The following is a 23,994-nucleotide window of genomic DNA, read 5'->3' as shown; positions in this document are numbered from 1 at the left end:
GTTGCTCATCTATCTGTAACAGATTTTCTTTAAAATTATAAACTTCTGTCTTGGGAAGCTTCGAAATCTCAAGATGATTGCTCTGAGCTCATAAGACATGTGACGAAAAGCAAAATGCATTTTCTTTCTCTTCAAATCTCTTTTTTTTTTATTTTTTTTATTTTTGGGACAGAGAGAGACAGAGCATGAACGGGGGAGGGGCAGAGAGAGAGGGAGACACAGAATCGGAAACAGGCTCCAGGCTCTGAGCCATCAGCCCAGAGCCCGACGCGGGGCTCGAACTCACGGACCGCGAGATCGTGACCTGGCTGAAGTCCGACGCTTAACCGACTGCGCCACCCAGGCGCCCCTAAATCTCATCTTTTTTAGTGTGCATGTGTGTGTGGGTGGGGAACTGATCAAGTTTCCTCAGAAGTGCCAAAATCTTGGTGTTCCTGGGTGGCTCAGTTGGTTAGCATCTGACTTCGACTCAGGTCATGATCTCACAATTCGTGGGTTCGAGCCCCATGTCAGGCTCTGTGCTGACAGCTCAGAGACTGGAGCCTGCTTCAGATTTTGGTTTTCCCACTCTCTCTGCCCATCCTCTGTTCATGATCTGTCACTCAAAAATAAATAAATTAAAAAAAAAAAAAAGAAGAAGTGCACAAATCTTGCCTGGTGTGTGTTGTGAAACAAGCAGGTTTTTAGTGAGATTTCAGCTTCTGTCCATCACTAGGTCTTCCAGATTTCTTGTTCCCTGGGAGCTTCTTGGGTTACTCAGAAGGTTCAAGCCCTGTGTTGGGAGCAGTTCCAGCCAACATGTCTGGAATGGCACATGTGGCTTGGTAAGGCGAAGTCTCTCTTCCCCTCTTTCCATCCTGGAACTGGCATGCTTTATCTTCATCTAGATCCCAGTTGTGTTTGAGCCTTGTGGTCAGGCTGTGTGACCCTGCTTCCTTCCTCTGTGACTCCTTTCTACCAAAAACTTGGTTGCCTGCTTGAAGGGATTTCCATGTTGTCTTGCATTTTCTTTGGTTTGGGGTGCAGAATTTGTTTCTTTCCCCGAATGGTGGCCAAGAGAAGCTTGTGAAGAGATTGAATCATGAGGCTGCTAAACTATTAAGAACTGATTCAAAATGATTACAAGAGGATGGGAAAAGGAAATACCACAAAAAACTATTTATAGGGCCAGATTTTGGCAGAACTGAGGAATTTCTAGTGAGGTCTTGGTAGTTTAAACTTAGTACTCTCTCCTTCACACATCTCTAGAGTATCCAGGGCCAAGATTGCCTTCTACTATATGTGTTGCTCTCCAGAAACTTGGGGATCCACCCTGTTTGATAGTCCAGTGCACTTCCCTTTTAAGTACTAAGGGTTTCAGTAGAGCTGTATCTCAGAAAGAGATAAAAGTAGTATAATCTATTTTGCAATAGCTTTATAATGGGGAAGGGTTGGGATATCCCTGGACAAAGTGTTTATGCATGTGTGTGTGGATGAGGAGACATTCTGTAGCAGAATTCCTGAGGTTTGTGACAATGCCTTCTGGGATGGGGGGTATAGAGACTCTCTTTTGGCTTTTTTAATACTCTCATTCATACCGTGTACCCTCACTTGTTTTATAACAATAACAATAGCTAATGGCAAAAATAAAGAGCATTCGTGGGGCAAACATTGCAATAAGTGCTTAAAACATATTTATGCAAGTAACAAATAACTATGAGGTAAATACTATTATTGCCCCAGTTTTTAGATGAGGATACTGAGACACCAAATAATTTTTTTCTGTGTATTTTTTAAATTTAAATTCAAGTTAGTTAACATATAGAGTAGTTAGTATTGGTTTCAGGAGTAGAATTCAGTGATTCATCACTTACAACACCCATCCAAACAAGTGCTCTCCTTAATGACCATCACCCATTTAACCCATCCCCCCACCCACCTCCCCTCCAGCAACCCTCAGTTTGTTCTCTATATTTAATAGTCTCTTGGAGCACCTGGGTGGCTCAGTTGGTTGAGCGTCCCACCTCAGCTCAGGTCGTGATCTCGTGGTTCACGGGTTTGAGCACTGCGCCAGGCTCTGTGCTGACAGCTCAGAGACTGGAGCCTGCTTCAGATTCTGTGTCTCCCTCTTTCTGCCCCTCCCCTGCTTGCATGCTCTCTCTCTCTCTCAAAAGTAAACATTTTTAAATTTTTTTTAAATAAAAGAGTCCTTTAAGGCTTGTCTCCCTCTCTATTTCTATTTTATTTTATTTTTGCTTCCCTTCTCCTAAGTTCATCTGTTTTGTTTCTTAAATTCCATGTATCATATGAGTGAAATCATATACTTCCCTTTCTCTGACTGACTTATTTCGCTTAAGCATAATACACTCTAGCTCTACCCACGTTGTTGCAAATGGCAAGATTTAGTTCTTTTTAATTGCCAAGTAATATTCCAGTGTGTGTGTGTGTGTGTGTGTGTGTGTGTGTGTGTGCCAAGTAATATTCCAGTGTGTGTGTGTGTGTGTGTGTGTGTGTGTGTGTGGACATTTGGGCTTCTTCCATAATATGGCTATTGTTAATAGCACTGCTCTAAACATTGAGATGCATGTGCCCCTTCGAATCAGCATTTTTTTATCTTTTGGAGAAATACCTAGTAGTGTAATTGCTGGGCGTAGGGTAGTTCTATTTTTAACTTTTTGAGTAACATCCGTACTGTTTTCCAGGGTGGCTGCACCAGTTTGCATTCCCACCAACAGTTCTCTTTCTTCACATCCTCGCCAACATCTGTTGTTTCCTGAGTTGTTAACTTTACAATTTTTAAAGTGTATTTTATTTGAGAGAGAGAATAAGCAGAGGAGGGCCAGAGAGATAGGGGAGAGAGAATCCCAGGAAAGCTGTGTGCTGTGAGTATAGAGCCCAACACAGGGCTCGAAATCACAAGCCATGAGATCATGACCTGAGCCAAAACCAAGAGTCGAATGCTTAATCAAACGAGCCACCCAGGTGCCCCTGAGTTGTTAACTTTAGCCATTCTGACAGGCATAAAGTGGTATCTCATTGTGGTTTTGATTTGTATTTCTCTGATGATGAGTGATGTTGAGCATCTTGTCATGTGTCTGTTAGCCATCTGGATGTCTTCTTTGAAAAAGTGCCTATTCATATCTTCTGCCCATTTCTTCATTGGATTGTTTTTTGGGTGTTGAGTTTGATAAATTCTTTATAGATGTTGGATACTAACCGTTTATCTGATATATCATTTGCAAATATCTTCTCCCATTCTGTTGGTTGCCTTTTAGTTTTGCTGATGGTTTCCTTCACTGCACAGAAGCTTTTTTATCCTGATGAGGTCCCAATAGTTCACTTTTGCTTTTATTTCCCTTGTCTCCAGTGACATGTCTAGTAAGAAGTTGCTGAGGCCAAAGTCAAAGAGGTTGCTGCCTGTGTTCTCCTCCAGGATTTTAATGGTTTCCTGTCTCACATTTAGGTCTTTCACCCATGTTGAATTTATTTTTGTGTATGGTGTAAGAAAGTGGTCCAGGTTCATTCTGCATGTCACTAATTTTCCCAGCAACATTTGCTGAAGATAATGTCATTTTTCCACAGGATATTCTTTCCTTCTTTGTTGAAGATTAGCTGGCCATATGTTTGTGAGTCCATTTCTGGGTTCTCTATTTTATTCCGTTGATATATGTGCCTGTTTTTCTACCAGTACTATACTGTCTTGATGATTACAGCTTTGTAATACAGCTCAAAGTCCGGAATTGTGATGCCTCCAGCTTTGGTTTTCTTTCTCAACATTTCTTCAGCTATTTGAAGTCTTCTGTGGATTCATACAAATTTTAGGATTGTTTGTTCTAGCTCTGTGAAGAATGCTGGTGTTATTTTGATAGGGATTGCATTGAATGTGTAGATTGCTTTGGGTAGTATCAACATTTTAACAATATTTTTTCTTCCAATCCATGAGCATAGAATGTTTTCCCAAGTGTTGTGTCTTCTTCAATTTCTTTCATAAGCTTTCTATAGTTTTCAGCATACAGACTTTTTTTTTTTACCTCTTTGGTTAGGTTTATTCCTAGGTATCTTATGGGTTTTGGTGCAATTGTAAATGGGATCAATTCCTTGAATTCTCTATCTCATGTTCCATTATTGGTGTATAGAAATGCAAGAGATTTCTGTACATTGATTTTATATCCTGAGACTTTGCTGAATGGATGGATCAGTTCTAACATTTCTAGCATGTGGTATTTCTGTGGTGTTGGTTGTGATCTCACCTCTTTCATTCATGATTTCATGTATTTGGGTCCTCTCTCTTTTCTTTTTCAGAGGTCTGGCTAGGGGGTTATCAGTTTTGTTTATTCTTTCAAAAATCAGCTTTTACTTTCATTGATCTACTGTGGGGTTTTTTTGTTTGTTTGTTTCTATATCATTTATTTCTGCTCTAATCTTTATAATTCCCCTTCTTCTGCTGGCTTTGGGCTTTATTTGTTGATCCTTCTCTAGGTGTAAAGTCAGGTTGTGTATTTGGGACCTTTCTTGCTCTTGAGATAGGCCTGAATTGCAATGTACTTTCCTCTTAGGACTGTTTTTGATGCATCCCAAAGGGTTTGGAATGTCATGTTTTCATTTTCATTTACTTCCATGTATTTTTAAATTTCTTCTTTAATTTCCTGGTTAACCTTTTCATTTTATAGGCTTTTCTTTAACCTCCATGTATTTGAGGTATTTCCAAATTTTTTCCTGTAATTGATTTCAAGTTTCATAGTGTTGTGATCTGCAAATATGTGTATTCTGCTGCTTTAGAATGAAAATTTCTGAATATATCTGTTAAATCCATCTGGTCCAGTGTGTCCTTCAAAGCCATTGTTTTCTTGTTGATTTTCTGCTTAGACGATCTGTCCATTGTTGTAAGCAAGGTATTAAAATCTGCTACTATATTGGTATTATTATCAATGAGTTTTTTTTATGTTTGTGATTAATTGATTTATATACTTGGGTGCCTCCAAGTTGGGGGAATAAATATTTACAATTATTAGATCTTCTTGTTGGATAGACCCATAAAGTATGATATAATACCCTTCTTCATCTCTTGTTATAGTCTTTGTTTTAAAATCTAGTTAGTCTGATTTAAGTATGGCTACTCTGGCTTTCTTTTGACCTCCACTAGCATGATTGATGGTTCTCCATTCCCTCACTTTCAATGTACAAATGTCATGTCTAAAATGAGTCTCTTGTAGCTAGTATATGGATGGATCTTTTTTTTATCCATTCTAATATCCTATATTTTTTAATTGGGGCATTTAGTACATTTACATTCAGAGTGATTATTCAAAGATATGAATTTAGTGCCATTGTGTTATCTGTAAATTTGGTGTTTCTGGTGATGGTCTTGTGTAGTCTTTGCTGCTTTGGTCTTCTTATTTTTCCTCCACTCAGAGAGCCACCTTAAAATTTCTTGCAAGGCTGGTTTAGTGGTCATGAACTCCTTTAGTTCTTGTTTGGGAAATTCTTTACCTGTCCTATTCTGGATGACAGTCTCACTGGTTAAAGGATTCTCGGCTGCATATTTTTCCTATTCAGCACATTGAATATTTCCTGCCATTCCTTTCAGGCCTGCCAAGTTTCAGTGGACAGGTCTGCTACTAACCTTATGTGTCTACACTTGTAGGTTAAGGACCTTTGGTCCCTGGCTGCATTCAGAATTCTCTCTTTATCCTTGTATTTTGCAAGTTTCACTATGATATGTCATGGTGTTGGTCTGTTTTTGTTGATTTTGAGGGAAATTCTCTGTGCTTCTTGGACTTAGATGCCTGTTTCCTTCCCCAGATTAGGGAAGTTCTCAGCTATAGTTTGTTCAAATAAACCTTCTGCCCCTTTTTCTTGCTCTTCATCTTTTGGGGCTCCAATGATATAGATATTGTTTTATTTTGTAAAATCACTTAGTTCTCTAATTATCCCCTCTGTGATCTAGTAATTTCCTTTCCCTGTTTTTTTCAGCTTTATTTTCCATAATTTTATCTTCTATTTCACCTATTCTCTCCTCTGCTTCTTCAATCCTCACTGTCACTATATCTAGTTTATTTTGCATCTCAGTTATAGCATTTTTTAATTCATCCTGACTAGTTCTTAGGTCTTTGATCTCTGCAGCAAGGGTTTCTCTGATGTCTTCTATGCTTTTTTCTTTTTTTTTAATTTATTTTTGAGAGAGAGAGAGAAAGAGCATGAGTGGGGAGGGGCAGAGAGAGAAGGAGACCCAGAATCTGAAGCAGGCTCTGGGCTCTGAGCTGTCAGCACAGAGCCCAACGTGGGGCTGAAACCCAGGAACTGTGAGATTATGACCTGAGCTGAAGTTGGATGCTTAACCAACTGAGCCACCCAGGTGCCCCTACGCTTTTTTCAAGTGCAGCTAATGGTCTTATGGCTGTTGTTCTAAATTCTCATTCAGATATATTGCTTATATCTGTTTTGAGCAAATTCCTGGCTGTGATTTCTTCTTTACCTTTCTCTTGGGGAGAATTCCTCCATCTTGTAATTTTGGCTAAGTTTCTGTCTTTTGTGTGTTTTAAAAGTTTTTATGTTTCCTGCACCTGACAGTACTACTATATTAGAAAGGAGTCATACACTGTCCAGGGCTTGGCACTTCAGGAAGTGTCTCTGGTGAATGTTGTGTGCATTCTACTGTTGCGTGTGGCTTCTCTTTCCCACTGGTCAGTCCTCTAGAGCTCCTCTTTGCTTGCAGTGGTGTAGTGTTTGGACCTTTGACTAGGTGTGATTTGATTTATTTTGTTGATGTAACTCTGGGGAAAAAAAGGGGGAGACTGATACCAATAAAGTAGATAAATAAAGAGAACAAAGGAAACCAAACAGAGAATCAAAAACTATAAATATGATTTCAAAGATAAAAAAAGGAAAAATGGGGGGGGAGCAGAAGAATAGAATAAAGAAGGAAAAAAAAAGTAATAAAAAAGTCTGATCCCCAAAAAAGAGAAAAGGAAATAAAAAATAAATAATAATAAGGAACTATGAGCTTGATTCCAAAAGAAAAAAAGAAGCAGGAGTTAGAAAAAAAGACTTGTCTGTTGGTGCCTAGGTGGTGGTGACTGTGCTGGCCTCATGGAAGAGAGGCCAGCTGTGTTGGCTCAGAGTCAGTCTTGGCCCAGTAAATATGCAGTTGCCAGACATGGTGGGGCAGAATTTGTTGCAAGCGGGTCCCACCTCCACTGGGAGCTGCTGGGTTGCACTCTGAAGTCCCACACTGTTGGTGTGGAGGGAGGGGAAAGGAGCCACCCCAATCTCTTATCCCCAGAATGGGGATCTCAACCCCTGCTGTCAAGAAGCCCCCATAGAATAGCAAGGGAAGTCAGCTCGCCCTGCACCAAACTCTCTTGCGGTTTTTCTTTGGCCCACAGCTGGGATTCAAAACCCAAAGTCTTAAAAGGGCCTGGCACTACATGATCCACTGCCCTCCTCTGGAGAACTTCACCCTGCTGATGAAAAGTCTTTGGCTGGCACCTTCAGGGTCTTTTGTCCTTGGGGAGGCAATAAACCCTCTTCCACAAGTACTCAAGGAAGGGGACTATTCTGTCTCAGTGCACCCTGAAGATTGCTAAACCACATTATGCACTCTGGGGCCAGCTCCCTCCTCCCCAGGAGTGCACAGATGAGCTCCACTCCAGAAAAAGTTATGCACTTTCAAAACCTCAGAGTCCGAGCTCCAAAAGCTGTTTGCAAAAAAGAAGTGGTACACTCAGTATTTCTCTCTCCCCAGCCCGTGGTCCAGAAAGGTTTTCCTCTTGTGCTAACTCAATGCCACACGATCTCAACCCCTCTCTCTCTTTGTCTCCCTTGTCTCTCCATGGAAAGAGTTCCCTCCCCTCCACAGTGCAGCCATTTTTCTCTCCCCCAATTCACAACCATGCAACTCACACCTGCCAAGCTGTCTCCCTCCAACTGTGGAGATCTGTCACTACATAGATCAATTTCCTGGGTGTTCCAAGTAATCTGACCTCAATACAGCTGTGTTTAAAAGATGAGGAAAGCCCCAGGTCCCCCTATTTCTCTGCCATCCTAACTCCTCCTGGGGAGAGAGAGTCTTAAGCAGGCTCCATGCACAGTATGGAGCCCGACATGGGGCTCCATCTGATGACTGTGAGTTTATGATCTGAGCCGAAATCAAGAGTCAGATGCTTAACTGACTGTGCCACCCAGGCACCCAAGACACTGAGTAATTAAATAAGTAGTCTAAGGTCACCCGTCCAATAAAGAACAGAGCTGTGATGGTATATCTGTTCACTTAGGCACCTGAGTGGTTTCTCTTGATCCAAACTAATTCTGCTGGTGGGTTGGGCTAGTGTCTCCTCCTCCTTGAGATCCTGGATCTGTCTTCCTCAAGCCACTGCCAGCTCTTCTGAACACTGCATATGTTCTGAGGCCTATACCTTTGTGAAAAACTTTTTAACTGGGACAATTTAGAAAACCATAAAAAATTTTTAAATGAAATGTCACAACAATTGACACCACTCCTAAAACAGCAAGACATCCTCCACTTCCTTGCTATTCAGAGATGGCTTCTTTACATATTTCTTTCCAGAAACCATTTGTGATCAGTTCTCCCAACTGAGCAGCAAGAAGGACAAGATCAAAGACATACTCTATCTCATCATACAAGTAATTTATGGGATAAATTCATGGTGCCATTAAGTGCTATTTTTGTGAGCAAATATACCATAATGCTGATCTGGACATTCTGATTTACACAAGCTCCTCCAACCAAACACAGCCTAAACCAATGAAATATAATTCTACAAGGAAGTAACATTTACTTTTATGTACTTTATCATCTCCCTACAATTAAAAAAGGAATTATATTTTTTTTAGATTATTTTCTTAAATCAATTCACAACTATCTCCCATTTCTTCTGGGTCTGACATGAAGCCATCCAATTTCCCAGTCAGTGCTACTGGAGAAATACCTGGAGGGAGGAGGTAGGGAGGAAGGAGAAACAGATTTAGGATTGATTTGCTTATGGTACTGTGATAACTTCTCCTAGTAACAGGGATGAGCAAAGCAGATGGCCAAGTCTTGACTTCTCTCCCACAAAATTCACAGACGGTGAAGGTGTCACCACATGGTCTTTAGAGAACAGTGTCAAAGTATGGGGTTTGTTGTTTTGAGAATTATTTTTTGTTATAATGAACCAGAAATACAAGATTCCACTGAAAACTGGAACAGTTCACAGAGTATGGTTGAACTTAGTTAAACCTCAAGGGAAATAAAAAGAGGGTCAAACAAAGCCAATGAATGGAGAATCCCAAGATTGGTTTGGGATAAACATAAGGATAACAGCATTTCAGCATGGGTATCTTCTGACCACTCCCATCAGATACCTGCCAACATTCTATCCCCTTCTCTTCTGAAACATCTGCCAAACCAAATGGCTATTTCCTCTCTAGTGTAGGTGTAAGCCATCTCAACAGTAACTCTCTGGACATGATACAAAGCAAGAGGAAAGTTTATACATCTCATTCCAGGGTAGAACATGTACATACCCGAACCAGCACAATCATTACATGGTGTCAATGTACACGGAAGTAGCTTTAATCAAATCAGAGGTACTACCTCATATAACCTGTTATGTGGCCCTGCAGCTATGTCAGTGCTCCCAATTTACTACACTAAAATACCAACGTGGAGAATTCATTTTTGAGCTCCAGATTTTCTAAACATTTCTAAGAGGTTATTAAAGATGATGTAGAACAGAACCATTTCTCAGAAACCTAGCCATTAAGAAAGAACACTGATTGGCTCCTTCTGGGGCATTTTCATGGGGACACAGAAATGAAGAGAGGAAATATTAGAACATCAGAGCATATGACAGGTGAAGGCAGGCAGAGATGGGAAGAGGGTGTCCTAGCCAAAAGGACACCACATTCACATTCAAAGAAAAGTCAGAGCAATTAGGGAAAAAAAAAAACAAACACAAGAAAACCTAAGTCAGAGCAAAAAATGGTTTCATACAACACAGTATCAAAAAAGTAAAAGGAGAAGGGAGGAGGGAAGATGGTGGCGTAGGAGGACGCTGGGCTCACCGCGTGTCCTGCTGATCACTTAGATTCCACCTACACCTGCCTAAATAACCCAGAAAACCGCCACAGGATTAGCAGAACTGAGTCGCCGGAGCCAACCGCAGACGAGAGGCCCACGGAAGAGGGTAGGAAGGGCGGCAAGGCGGTGCGCGCTCCACGGACTAGCGGGAGGGAGCCGGGGCGGAGGGGCGGCTCGCCGGCCAAGCAGAGCCCCCGAGTCTGGCGGGCAAAAGCGGAGGGGCCTGACGGACTGTGTTCCGACAGCAAGCGCGACTTAGCGTCTGGGAGGTGATAAGTTAACAGCTCTGCTCGGAAAGCGGGAAGGCTGGAAGACAAAGGGAGGGAGAGCTGCTGAGCCCCTGGACGACAGAGCTCAGTTTGGTGGGGAACAAAGGCGCTCGCCAGCGCCATCTCCCCTGCCCATCCCCCAGCCAAAATCCCAAAGAGAACCAGTTCCTGCCAGGGAACTTCCTCGCTCCGCGCAAACACCCAACTCTGTGCTTCTGCGGAGGAGCCAAACCTCCGGCAGCGGATCTGACTCCCTCCCGCTGCCACAGGGCCCCTCCTGAAGTGGATCACCTAAGGAGAAGCGAGCTAAGCCTGCCCCTCCTGCCCCTGTGCACCTTGCCTACCCACCCCAGCTAATACGCCAGATCCCCAGCATCACAAGCCTGGCAGTGTGCAAGTAGCCCAGACGGGCCACGCCACCCCACATTGAATCCCGCCCCTAGGAGAGGGGAAGAGAAGGCACACACCAGTCTGACTGTGGCCCCAGCGGTGGGCCGGGGGCAGACATCAGGTCTGACTGCGACTCCGCCCACCAACTCCAGTTATACACCACAGCACAGGGGAAGTGCCCTGCAGGTCCTCACCACGCCAGGGACTATCCAAAATGACCAAGCAGAAGAATTCCCCTCAGAAGAATCTCCAGGAAATAACAACAGCTAATGAGCTGATCAAAAAGGATTTAAATAACAGAAAGTGAATTTAGAATAATAGTCATAAAATTAATCACTGGGCTTGAAAACAGTATAGAGGACAGCAGAGAATCTCTTGCTACAGAGATCAAGGGACTAAGGAACAGTCACGAGGAGCTGAAAAACGCTTTAAATGAAATGCAAAACAAAATGGAAACCACCACGGCTCGGAGTGAAGAGGCAGAGGAGAGAATAGGTGAACTAGAAGATAAAGTTATGGAAAAAGAGGAAGCTGAGAGAAAGAGAGATAAAAAAATCCAGGAGTATGAGGGGAAAATTAGAGAACTAAGTGATACACTAAAAAGAAATAATATACGCATAATTGGTATCCCAGAGGAGGAAGAGAGAGGGAAACGTGCTGAAGGGGTACTTGAAGAAATAATAGCTGAGAACTTCCCTGAACTGGGGAAGGAAAAAGGCATTGAAATCCAAGAGGCACAGAGAACTCCCTTCAGACGTAACTTGAATCGATCTTCTGCACGACATATCATAGTGAAACTGGCAAAATACAAGGATAAAGAGAAAATTCTGAAAGCAGCAAGGGGTAAACGTGCCCTCACATATAAAGGGAGACCTATAAGACTCGTGACTGATCTCTCTTTTGAAACTTGGCAGGCCAGAAAGAATTGGCACGAGATTTTCAGTGTGCTAGACAGAAAAAATATGCAGCCGAGAATCCTCTATCCAGCAAATCTGTCATTTAGAATAGAAGGAGAGATAAAGGTCTTCCCAAACAAACAAAAACTGAAGGAATTTGTCACCACTAAACCAGCCCTACAAGAGATCCTAAGGGGGACCCTGTGAGACAAAGTACCAGAGACAACACTACAAGCATAAAACATACAGACATCACAATGACTCTAAACCCGTATCTTTCTATAATAACACTGAATGTAAATGGACTAAATGCGCCAACCAAAAGACATAGGGTATCAGAACGGATAAAAAAACAAGACCCATCTATTTGCTGTCTACAAGAGACTCATTTTAGACCTGAGGACACCTTTAGATTGAGAGTGAGGGGATGGAGAACTATTTATCATGCTACTGGAAGCCAAAAGAAAGCTGGAGTAGCCATACTTATATCAGACAAACTAGACTTTAAATTAAAGGCTGTAACAAGAGATGAAGAAGGACATTATATAATAGTTACAGGGTCTATTCATCAGGAAGAGCTAACAATTTAAATGTCTATGCGCCGAATACCGGAGCCCCCAAATATATAAAACAACTACTCATAAACATAAGCAACCTTATTGATAAGAATGTGGTAATTGCAGGGGACTTTAACACCCCACTTACAGAAATGGATAGATCATCTAGACACACGGTCAGTAAAGAAACAAGGGCCCTGAATGAGACATTGGATCAGATGGACTTGACAGATATATTTAGAACTCTGCACCCCAAAGCAACAGAATATACTTTCTTCTCGAGTGCACATGGAACATTCTCCAAGATAGATCATATACTGGGTCACAAAACAGCCCTTCATAAGTTTACCAGAATTGAAATTATACCATCATACTTTCAGACCACAATGCTATGAAGCTTGAAATCAACCACAGAAAAAAGTCTGGAAAACCTCCAAAAGCATGGAGGTTAAAGAACACCCTACTAACGAATGAGTGGGTCAACCAGGCAATTAGAGAAGAAATTAAAAAATATATGGAAACAAACGAAAATGAAAATACAACAATCCAAACGCTTTGGGACGCAGCGAAGGCAGTCCTGAGAGGAAAATACATTGCAATCCAGGCCTATCTCAAGAAACAAGAAAAATCCCAAATACAAAATCTAACAGCACACCTAAAGGAAATAGAAGCAGAACAGCAAAGACACCCCAAACCCAGCAGAAGAAGAGAAATAATAAAGATCAGAACAGAAATAAACAATATAGAGTCTAAAAAAACGGTAGAGCAGATCAACGAAACCAAGAGTTGGTTTTTTGAAAAAATAAACAAAATTGACAAACGTCTAGCCAGGCTTCTCAAAAAGAAAAGGGAGATGACCCAAATAGATAAAATCATGAATGAAAATGGAATTATTACAACCAATCCCTCAGAGATACAAACAATTATCAGGGAATACTATGAAAAATTATATGCCAACAAATTGGACAACCTGGAAGAAATGGACAAATTCCTGAACACCCACACTCTTCCAAAACTCAATCAGGAGGAAATAGAAAGCTTGAACAGACCCATAACCAGCGAAGAAATTGAATCGGTTATCAAAAATCTCCCAACAAATAAGAGTCCAGGACCAGATGGCTTCCCAGGGGAGTTCTACCAGACATTTAAAGCAGAGATAATACCTATCCTTCTCAAGCTATTCCAAGAAATAGAAAGGGAAGGAAAACTTCCAGACTCATTCTATGAAGCCAGTATGACTTTGATTCCTAAACCAGACAGAGACCCAGTAAAAAAAGAGAACTACCGGCCAATATCCCTGATGAATATGGATGCAAAAATTCTCAATAAGATACTAGCAAATCGAATTCAACGGCATATAAAAAGAATTATTCACCATGATCAAGTGGGATTCATTCCTGGGATGCAGGGCTGGTTCAACATTCACAAATCAATCAACGTGATACATCACATTAACAAAAAAAAAGAGAAGAACCATATGATCCTGTCAATCGATGCAGAAAAGGCCTTTGACAAAATCCAGCACCCTTTCTTAATAAAAACCCTTGAGAAAGTCGGGATAGAAGGAACATACTTAAAGATCATAAAAGCCATTTATGAAAAGCCCACAGCTAACATCATCCTCAACGGGGAAAAACTGAGAGCTTTTTCCCTGAGATCAGGAACATGACAGGGATGCCCACTCTCACCGCTGTTGTTTAACATAGTGCTGGAAGTTCTAGCATCAGCAATCAGACAACAAAAGGAAATCAAAGGCATCAAAATTGGCAAAGATGAAATCAAGCTTTCGCTTTTTGCAGATGACATGATATTATACATGGAAAATCCGATAGACTCCACCAAAAGTCTGCTAGAACTGATACATGAATTCAGCAAAGTTGCAGGATACAAAATCAATGTACAGAAATCAGTTGCATTCTTATACACTAACAATGAAGCAACAGAAAGACAAATAAAGAAACTGATCCCATTCACAATTGCACCAAGAAGCATAAAATACCTAGGAATAAATCTAACCAAAGATGTAAAGGATCTGTATGCTGAAAACTATAGAAAGCTTACGAAGGAAATTGAAGAAGATTTAAAGAAATGGAAAGACATTCCCTGCTCATGGATTGGAAAAATAAATATTGTCAAAATGTCAATACTACCCAAAGCTATCTACACATTCAATGCAATCCCAATCAAAATTGCACCAGCATTCTTCTCGAAACTAGAACAAGCAATCCTAAAATTCATATGGAACCACAAAAGGCCCCGAATAGCCAAAGGAATTTTGAAGAAGAAGACCAAAGCAGGAGGCATCACAATCCCAGACTTTAGCCTCTACTACAAAGCTGTCATCATCAAGACAGCATGGTATTGGCACAAAAACAGACACATAGACCAATGGAATAGAATAGAAACCCCAGAACTAGACCCACAAACGTATGGCCAACTCATCTTTGACAAAGCAGGAAAGAACATCCAATGGAAAAAAGACAGTCTCTTTAACAAATGGTGCTGGGAGAACTGGACAGCAACATGCAGAAGGTTGAAACTAGACCACTTTCTCACACCATTCACAAAAATGAACTCAAAATGGATAAAGGACCTGAATATGAGACAGGAAACCATCAAAACCTTAGAAGAGAAAGAAGGAAAAGACCTCTCTGACCTCAGCCGTAGCAATCTCTTACTCGACACATCCCCAAAGGCAAGGGAATTAAAGGCAAAAGTGAATTACTGGGACCTTATGAAGATAAAGAGCTTCTGCACAGCAAAGGAAACAACCAACAAAACTAAAAGGCAACCAACGGAATGGGAAAAGATATTTGCAAATGACATATCGGACAAAGGGCTAGTATCCAAAATCTATAAAGAGCTCACCAAACTCCACACCCGAAAAACAAATAACCCAGTGAAGAAATGGGCAGAAAACATGAATAGACACTTCTCTAAAGAAGACATCCAGATGGCCAACAGGCACATGAAAAGATGTTCAGCGTCGCTCCTTATCAGGGAAATACAAATCAAAACCACACTCAGGTATCACCTCACGCCAGTCAGAGTGGCCAAAATGAACAAATCAGGAGACTATAGATGCTGGAGAGGATGTGGAGAAACGGGAACCCTCTTGCACTGTTGGTGGGAATGCAAATTGGTGCAGCCGCTCTGGAAAGCAGTGTGGAGGTTCCTCAGAAAATTAAAAATAGACCTACCCTATGACCCAGCAATAGCACTGCTAGGAATTTACCCAAGGGATACAGGAGTGCTGATGCATAGGGGCACTTGTACCCCAATGTTCATAGCAGCACTCTCAACAATAGCCAAATTATGGAAAGAGCCTAAATGTCCATCAATTGATGAATGGATAAAGAAATTGTGGTTTATATACACAATGGAATACTACATGGCAATGAGAAAAAATGAAATATGGCCTTTTGTAGCAACGTGGATGGAACTGGAGAGTGTGATGCTAAGTGAAAAAAGCCATACAGAGAAAGACAGATACCAAATGGTTTCACTCTTATGTGGAGCCTGAGAAACTTAACAGGAACCCATGGGGGAGGGGGAGGAAAAAAGGAAAAAAAAAAAAAAAAAAAGAGGTTAGAGTGGGAGAGAGCCAAAGCATAAGAGACTGTTAAAAACTGAGAACAAACTGAGGGTTGATGGGGGGTGGGAGGGAGGAGAGGGTGGGTGATGGGTATTGAGGAGGGCACCTTTTGGGATGAGCACTGGGTGTTCTATGGAAACCAATTTGACAATAAATTTCATATAATAAAAAAAAAAAAAAAGTAAAAGGAACACACTAAAGGCACAAATTGGAGAAAGTAAGTCCATAGCCTATTGTAGTAAGTCCTTCTATCATCAATCAGGTTTCTTCTCCATCTGTTATCTCAAAGTTACTTACAGATGTGGTGACTTTTGAACAAGAGTCTCTCCCAGGAGGATGGGCATTTTTCAGTCATTGGTTTTGGGATCTTTTTGTGCCATGTAGGCATCCAACTTGGCATCCAGGTGTCCTTTCATTTTCAACATGTATGTATCCCACTGGTTGTCCAGCTGCTCCCAGGTCAGTACAGGGTGAATGAGGGTACCTCTCCCTGGCCACAGCCTCCACCTCAGCATTCAAAGCTCCCTCTTCCCCAACCCATCATACCCTGACCTCTATAACCAATTTCACCATGACCCATAGCTCCATGCCCTAGGCCTCCTCTCCCAGGACTTCCATGACCTTGAACACCACATCTTCTTAAACCCATTTGGGGAGCTACAGCTCACCCACCTGGAGCAGGTTTTAACCTCAGAGCGACATCCCCCACCCTCCCACTAAGCAGGGTTCTGTGGCAAGTCCCCCACATAGTCCTCCTCTGGGTACGCCTCTCTGGATTATGGGCAGGCTTTGTTCTCCAATTCCTCCCCTGGCCAAGGCCCCTATATGTCGACCTAACCATGCCTGGATATTACTTTTATCCAGATGCTGATTTAAGGTCTTCTGCTTAAGTTTTTTTTTAACTTTTTTAATGTTCATTTATTTTTGAGAGAGGAAAGAGAGAGAGCGAGAGCACATGAGTGGAGGAGGGGCAGAGAGAGAGGGAGACACAGAATCCAAAGCAGGCTCCAGGCTCTGAGCTGTCAGCACAGAGCCCGACAAGGGACTCAAACTCATGAACTGCAAGATCATGACCTGAGCTGAAGTTGGACGCTTAGCAGACTGAGTCACCCAGGCGCCCCTCTGCTTAAGTTTTAATGCTGCCTGCGCAGAGGGTCTATTCTCCATCTGCTGGGCCAGTCTTCTGTTTCTGGCACTGGCTACCTGCTGTCATTGCTACATTGAAGCCCAAATATTCATTGGCATTGGCCATTTGTTCTTTAGCTTATTAGTAAAACTTCAAGGTTGAACAAAATAGATGTTTAAATAAAAGCTTCAGGAGCACCTGAGTGGCTCAGTCAGTTAAGCTCTGACTCTTGGCTTCAGCTCAGGTCCTGACCTCATGGGTTCATGAGTTCGAGCCCCGCATCAGGCTCTGCACTGACGTTGCACAGCCTGCTTGGAATTCTCTCTCTGCCTGTCTCTCTGCCCCTCCCCACTTGCTCTCTCTCTCTCAAAATAAATAAACTTCAAAAAAACATTAAAAAATAAATACAAGCTTTATTTTAAAACATTTATTGGCATTTTCATGGCTTGCTAGACCAGGAGCTCCAGATCATGAACTTTAAGTGGTACACTTATTTTTTTTTTTAATATTTTTTTTTGAGAGAGAGCAAGCAGGGGAGAGACACAGAGGGAGACAGAGAATCCCCATGCAGAGCCTAACACAGGGCTCAAACTCATGAACCATGAGAGCATGAACTGAGCTGAAATCAAGAGTTATATGCTTAACCGACTGAGCTACCTAGGCCCCCCTAAAGTGGTACACTTAGGTCAAGGCTGATGTTGGGTTAAAGAATCCTTTGCTTCCACAAACTCGCAAGAATCAGAAACTTAGAAATGTAGCTAAATGCAGCACAGTCAAAAGTGATAACAAAGGCTCAGGTAATGACTTTTAGAGAGGTGGAAGGTATGAAAAACACAACATAAGCAGATATGATGGCAACAAAAGAAAATGTAGTTTCAAAGACAGACAAATAAAGCCAAAACCTTGGGGGAACCTGACGGTTCATTTTAAGGGCAAATATAAGAAAGGACTACAGCACCTTCAAAGCCCATGGAAATACTACGCTGGTATAAATTATAGGAGTGTATCATACTTTCTTATGTATTTGTTCACTGACTAACATGTAAATGTGGAGAATCAGTGTATCATACCCTAAGAGATAAGGAGAAGCACATATGCTTCAGAAAAGGCAAAAATAAACATCAAGTAAATCTTTTAGTGGTCTAACATCAACTTAAAATCATTGGTTAAAGACACTCGATAAATAGAGCTCTTGGAGATAGAAACTGCTTTTAAGTACCTTAACTTTTCTTCTTAGTCTCAAATGATTACATTTCCTGACTCCAAGTGATTACTTCTGAGAAAATCAGATTACTTTAGGGGTGCCTGGGTGGCTCAGTCAGTTGAGTGGCCAACTTCAGCTCAGGTCATGGTCTCATGGTTCGTGAGTTCGAGCCCCGTGTCGGGCTCTGTGCTGACAGCTCAGAGCCTGGAGCCTGCTTTGGATTCTGTCTCCCTCTCTCTGCCCTCACCTGCTTGCACTCTGTCTCTCTCTCTCAAAAATGAGTAAATGTTATCTAAAACATTTTTAAAAAAGACACCAAGTTTGCTGTAATTTGTTACAGCAACAAGAGGAAACTAACAGTCACCCAGGTGGTAAGTGGCAGAACTGGGATTTTGCAAATAGGTCCTGTGGGCTCCAAATTCAGTGCTCTTCCCATCACAATGGGGATGTGATGTTAAAGAAATGGTGGATGGAAAAGTGTAAGGTAAAAAGCTGCAAGAAGCAAGAAGAGCTGAGGAAAGTTGATCCTGGGGTCTATCTACTTTCCCCAAAACAACCTCTTCCACAAGGCCAGATGTTTTTCAATTAAGTTATTTGGATTAAAAATATTCTTTCCAAATAATTGCAAATACTTCTGGCCATATTTAAAGGTCACTGGCATTTCAGGATGGATGGAGTTAATCTTGGTTTTTCCCCTATTACTTGGTGATAAACACTGCGATGAAGAAATAAAAAGTTTTGATAGGGTGAGGTGAATGAAGCAAGTAATGTTGAAGTAATGACAGTCCTTCAGTTTATCAACAGGTCTGAGAGTGTGGGGCAGGGTGCTAACAATGAAAAGCTGGGGGCCACTTGAGGGCAATAGATACATTATGTGAAAGACTACACAACCTATTTCAAATTTTTCTAGAGAGGAGACTGTAAGGGGGCTCTCAGATTTCTTAAATTGTATGAGATCCTATTTATAGCAGCATCTTCACTTAAACTTTGTCCTTGAGTCTTGCCTTTCATCCCTCACTTGTAATTCATCTCCACAAGTAGTGGTCACATCTACGAAGAGGAAGCTATTAAACAAGTAAGGTTCGCTGTCCTTAGGTAAAATTTGTGACAGATACAGCTCTACCCCTCTTGTCTCTGAATTTTAGGAGGGCCTTTAATGCCTTAACATAAAAAGCATTCCCCAACAGGAAGGTTTTCTGGTATTTTGCTTTGCTTTGTTTTATTATCTGAAAAGTTTTGAGACCTCACCTCTGATGTTGCTATAACTGCACATCCTTCTTGGAGGTTAGTGTTAAGACACCAATAGAAGAGGAAGGCCAACCAGCTAAGGGGACAGTTCAGAGATTTTAATCTTATGTTTCTATTTCCAATATTATCTCACCAAACTGAATACTCTCAAGATTGGGGGAGAGAAATAAAAAGGAGTTTTTCCTTACAATAAGTTTAAAACTCTTTCCTTAACCCACAAAAGTGTTTGGTATGGGAATATATTTTGGGTAGGATCCTCAAACACTGTATAGGGCCACCCAAATGCAAGGAAACCTCTTGCCTCTATTAAGCTCATCTGGGGTAGATGATCTATCAAGAATGTATTAGAAACTACAAAGGAAATGAGGACAATTACATTCCTCTGTTTTTCATCCTCATGAAATGATACAGCAGGTGGAATGGCACTAAAGGAAAACAGACTTTTCTTCCCTCCCTCTCTTAGCAAATGGGTAGTCTTGTCTCCAATCCTGCCCCATCACTGATTAACAGTCAAAAAATTAAGTAAAAACACAGGGTAGTTTGGAACTGCTGGCAGAAGATTGAATGGTTTAACAAAAGAGACACTGACAAAAAGACATTTTTCTACAATACTATAATTACAAATTTGAAGGCACATCCTTGGCAGAAATATGATCAATTACATGCTTATGGAAAAACAAACTACTGAATATCTTGATGACAGATGATTATTGCACAACACTGTCCACTGCTGTTTTGGGTACCAAACAATGTTTAACAATGTTCAGTTAAACATTTAACTGAAAACATAAGGTCGAGATGCCTGGTTTTGGCTACAAAAGGCATCTATTATCAATGCTATTATAGAAGCTCTTTAACTGAAGAACAAGAGTTCATGCTTTTGTGCTTTATCTGGTTATTCATACCAGATAAATTTTCAGAGGGACTACAGAAACAGTCTAAAAACAGCTAATAATTTGGCATGAATCTATATTGTTTATATTTGATTACATATTTTAAATATAGAAAAGAAATAACCAAAAATCCAAAGGGAGTGATTGCAGGAATGTTTTTATTCTTATTAAAATAACCAATAACCAGATGCCTCACCCAAAGAAAGTAACAAAATAGAGTAAAATAAATATCAGGAAAAAATAATTTTAAAGCAAGATTCACAAGTAATGGAGAAAAATTCTCAAAAAACATGTATTCTTGATTTTAAGCTGTGTACATAAAAGATACGCACACTTAAATTTTTGGAAACATCCTGTCTATAGTGCTATTTTAAGCATTCTGAACAAAGAATACATCTGAAAAAAGAAACAAGCTTTTAAAAAGTTAAAGCACAGTATAAAATTTTTTGTTCACAAGGCATCAAATTTAACACTCTAAAATGCTGATACTAAACTACGAAAAATATCATTTCTATTTTCACCACTGACTACCATACTTCTTTAGACTATAACATTAAATATTCTAGCTGTGTTTTTAACCTTTGAAATTCAAAAGGCATCTTTGGATATTTAAGATAAAAGGTGCCCCATAGTTGAATCAGAATCAGCCCTGGATATCAAAACATCCTTGTTATCTTCAGACTGAGGGCGTGGGTGCTGAGTGAATACAGAAGAGTGATAAAGGAACAACATATAAGGAGTTTCAAATATTCAAACATCAAATTCAAATATAAACCCATTTTCCTCTATATGGTAAATATGTGCGTACATATGTATGTGTGTATATAAACAGAGAAACACATACACACATCTACATTTATAACATTTGTTCTCACAAGTAACTGGTTACTTAAAGCTAGTTACTAACTGAAAGCAATGTTTTTGATCCTGTTCCTAGATCATCTCTCCTGTGAATACAGCTGCTCTATGAAGCTAATAGGAGTTCAGGATTACAAAAGAGACTTATGGTAGGGAATTCAAAGATACTACAGATACTTAAAATAGGATTCTTTCTAAACAACATGTTTTCTGTTCTGATAGTAAGAAGTGAAATTAAATTCTTGATTTTTCCCAGACTATAGGTTGCTCTTCTTGCTATCTTAGGTCATGTGGGTCCTTTAGCAAGTGGGGGACAAAAGGACAACTCAAAAACAACATAATAATAAAAGTAGTAACTGTCTATGTTCAAGTGTTTCAGAGACACAGAAAAGAGTAAGGGAGAAAGAGAGAAAGGTGCTTCTTTTTCCAAAAGTCTATTATACATTTATCATATTGGCTGTTTCTTCTAGAAGAAACAAATTGTGGTATGACAGACCACTAGAATTAAAATAAAAAACAAATATTAAAATTCAAAGTGGAAGCATGGAAGATGACATAGGCATTGGTCTAAAAAAGAGCCTAGATATACAAACTCATTCATATTTCATTAAAATGGGTTTGCCTTTCTAGATTAATAGCACCTTCATCAATAGTTTCAATTCTCTCTTTAAGATACTTGAGATAACTGGGTGTTGTATTTAAAAGATGAATCACTGAATTCTACTCCTGAAACCAATATTGCATTGTATGTTACCTAACTGGAATTTAAATAAAAATTTGAAAAGAAAAAAAAAGATAGTTGAGATAAAAATGAGATTTTTTCCAAATCTGAAAAGACAGGATGGAATAATGTTATAAAATTTTTTGTGTGTGTATGAAAAGGAGAAGAGAGAAAAGAAGTAGGAGAGGAAGAAACCCATTCCCCAATCCCACCTGATTTTAGATTCTGCCCTAAGAAAATTATTATTAATTATTTATTACTGACCTCACGGGGAGAAAAGAAATAACATTTACTGAATACAAATCCTATGTGCTAGGCATTGTTCCAACAGCTTTACGTATGGAAATGGGAACAAAGTATTAGGAACTTATTTATTTATTTTCACTTCTATAATCTGCATCTGAAATCCATCTTGCAATAAATGAGGAATTTAAAAAGTTATACAAGTACTAGATCTCTGATCAGTGTATTAACTCCTAGGCACTCAGAGTGGAATTTCTAAATGTGTATGGCACTGAAAACAGCCCCTGAATTTGCAAACCACACTTACTAGCAAGTGCAAATGTTTTAAACTAGAGAAAAGTATAGACTTGGCTAAAAGGTATCACAACCTAGGGAAATTCTCATTTCTATATTACAAATTTATTATGTTTTTTTGGTAAATGCAGCTTTGTGTAATAGCATTATTTTAAAGTCATTTTGAGAGGTCATCTAAAATACTAAAATATATTTAAAATCTATTAAATTATATATACCAGCTACAGTCTTGTATTCTCTCCCAAAAAAGGACAATTTAGTGAATCTAGGTAATTTCACATGACCCGTATATGTCAAGGATGGTAGTGTTAATCTTCGAAAAAGTTAATTGTAGAAGAGGCTCAACATTTTAGGCTTCTGGACTGAGGCTGATAGACTAAGAACAATTTAGAGTGGAACTCGTCAGGAGTGAATTAAAAGCCTGTACAGAGCTAGAGAGTCACTGAATGAAGAATCTGATCTATTTTTTTACAACAATGTAAAGATAGGAAGCAAGGGACCCTATGGATCCTTAAGGTCTTTTTGGGTTACAAGATAAAGAAAGGAAAAAGATACTGGAAAAGTTGTCATTTATTTTTATCAATCACCTACACTTAGCTCAGCTGAAAGAACAACAACAAAAAAACAAACTAGGGCAATTGCAAAGACAAAGATGCAGGGAGAATAAGGGGGAAGAAAGCCTGTAATAAATAAGGCACATCTATTTTTAAACAGTTTCTAACTGTTTTCCTTCTAAACCCAGATGCTTTACAGTGTTTTAAAAGCCATTATTCCCCAACCTGACAGGGATGAAAGCTCAAGAATGTCCTCAAGATCATGCTCTCAGATCTTGAAACTTTTAAATTATCCTTTTTCTTGAGCCTTTTCTTTTTGGTCAAATAAAAAACATTATCACTTTAGCAGCAATTCAGTAATCTTCAATTGTAGGGCTTGTTGTAAACCTCACTGGTCTACCTTATCTGTTACTAGTGAAAACAAAAAGGGCTGGAGATTCATTTTAAATAAAGCTAGGTTCAGAGCTAACTCTGAAAAAATATATTTCTGCCATTAGCAAATGCAATGCAAATAGAATCCTTAACATCAGGGCATGAGACCAATATAAAATCCTTCCACAATATTTTGAAAAGTTAAGGTAACATCACTAATGCTGTGTCAGTGCATAACAACATCGCCTAGTAGCACTCTCTGTGGCCTGTTACAATGTGGTATCATCATCTTCCCTGCAGTCTCCCACCAGAAGTGAATGCTTGTCAGGTTCACTGGTACCAATGCTGTTTAGGGACCGTTTATCAGACAGTAGTGAATTTATGGAGGCTCTGCTGTAATTAACAATCCGGTCCAGCAAACCCAGTTTAGGAGAATTTCTTGAGGTGTCATCTATTCCAACATGAACGCTGATTTCCGAAGGCCTTTTCTGTCCCATGTGGCTTCGGGCATGCAGTTCATAATTCTCATAAGTTGGTTTTCTATAACTGAACACATGCAAAAGGACACTAGTTTGAAATAACCAAATGTGAACTAGACACTTTTTATGTTCAAAAATGAAAGTATATTTGCCTGGTACGAAGATCTACAAAGGGAGTCCTTGCTAGGAAAGTGGCTCAAAAAAAATATGTATGGGGTCACATGATCAGAAATTC

At 40.1% G+C, this 23,994-nt stretch overlaps 1 protein-coding gene and 1 pseudogene across 8 annotated transcripts in view; both read right to left on the bottom strand.

Moving 5' to 3' along the window:
• Positions 1-16,032: 16,032 nt before the first annotated feature.
• Positions 16,033-19,370, bottom strand: LOC123594381 (annotated as a pseudogene).
• Positions 19,371-20,378: 1,008 nt separating this feature from the next.
• Positions 20,379-23,994, bottom strand: part of ATP7A (ATPase copper transporting alpha) — a 189,782-nt gene continuing 186,166 nt past the window's right edge. For all 8 annotated transcript variants that reach the window (XM_045472928.1, XM_045472927.1, XM_045472930.1 and 5 more), the window contains one exon: positions 20,379-23,826. In XM_045472928.1, coding sequence (XP_045328884.1) covers positions 23,550-23,826 — 277 coding nt within the window. In that variant the 3' untranslated portion in view covers positions 20,379-23,549. The remainder of the gene's footprint in view (positions 23,827-23,994) is intronic.

The sequence above is a fragment of the Leopardus geoffroyi genome, chromosome X, assembly GCF_018350155.1.
Source record: "Leopardus geoffroyi isolate Oge1 chromosome X, O.geoffroyi_Oge1_pat1.0, whole genome shotgun sequence".
NCBI lineage: Eukaryota > Metazoa > Chordata > Mammalia > Carnivora > Felidae > Leopardus > Leopardus geoffroyi.
The sequence above is the reverse complement of the archived record's forward strand: the minus strand, read 5'-3'. Positions and strand labels throughout refer to the sequence as shown.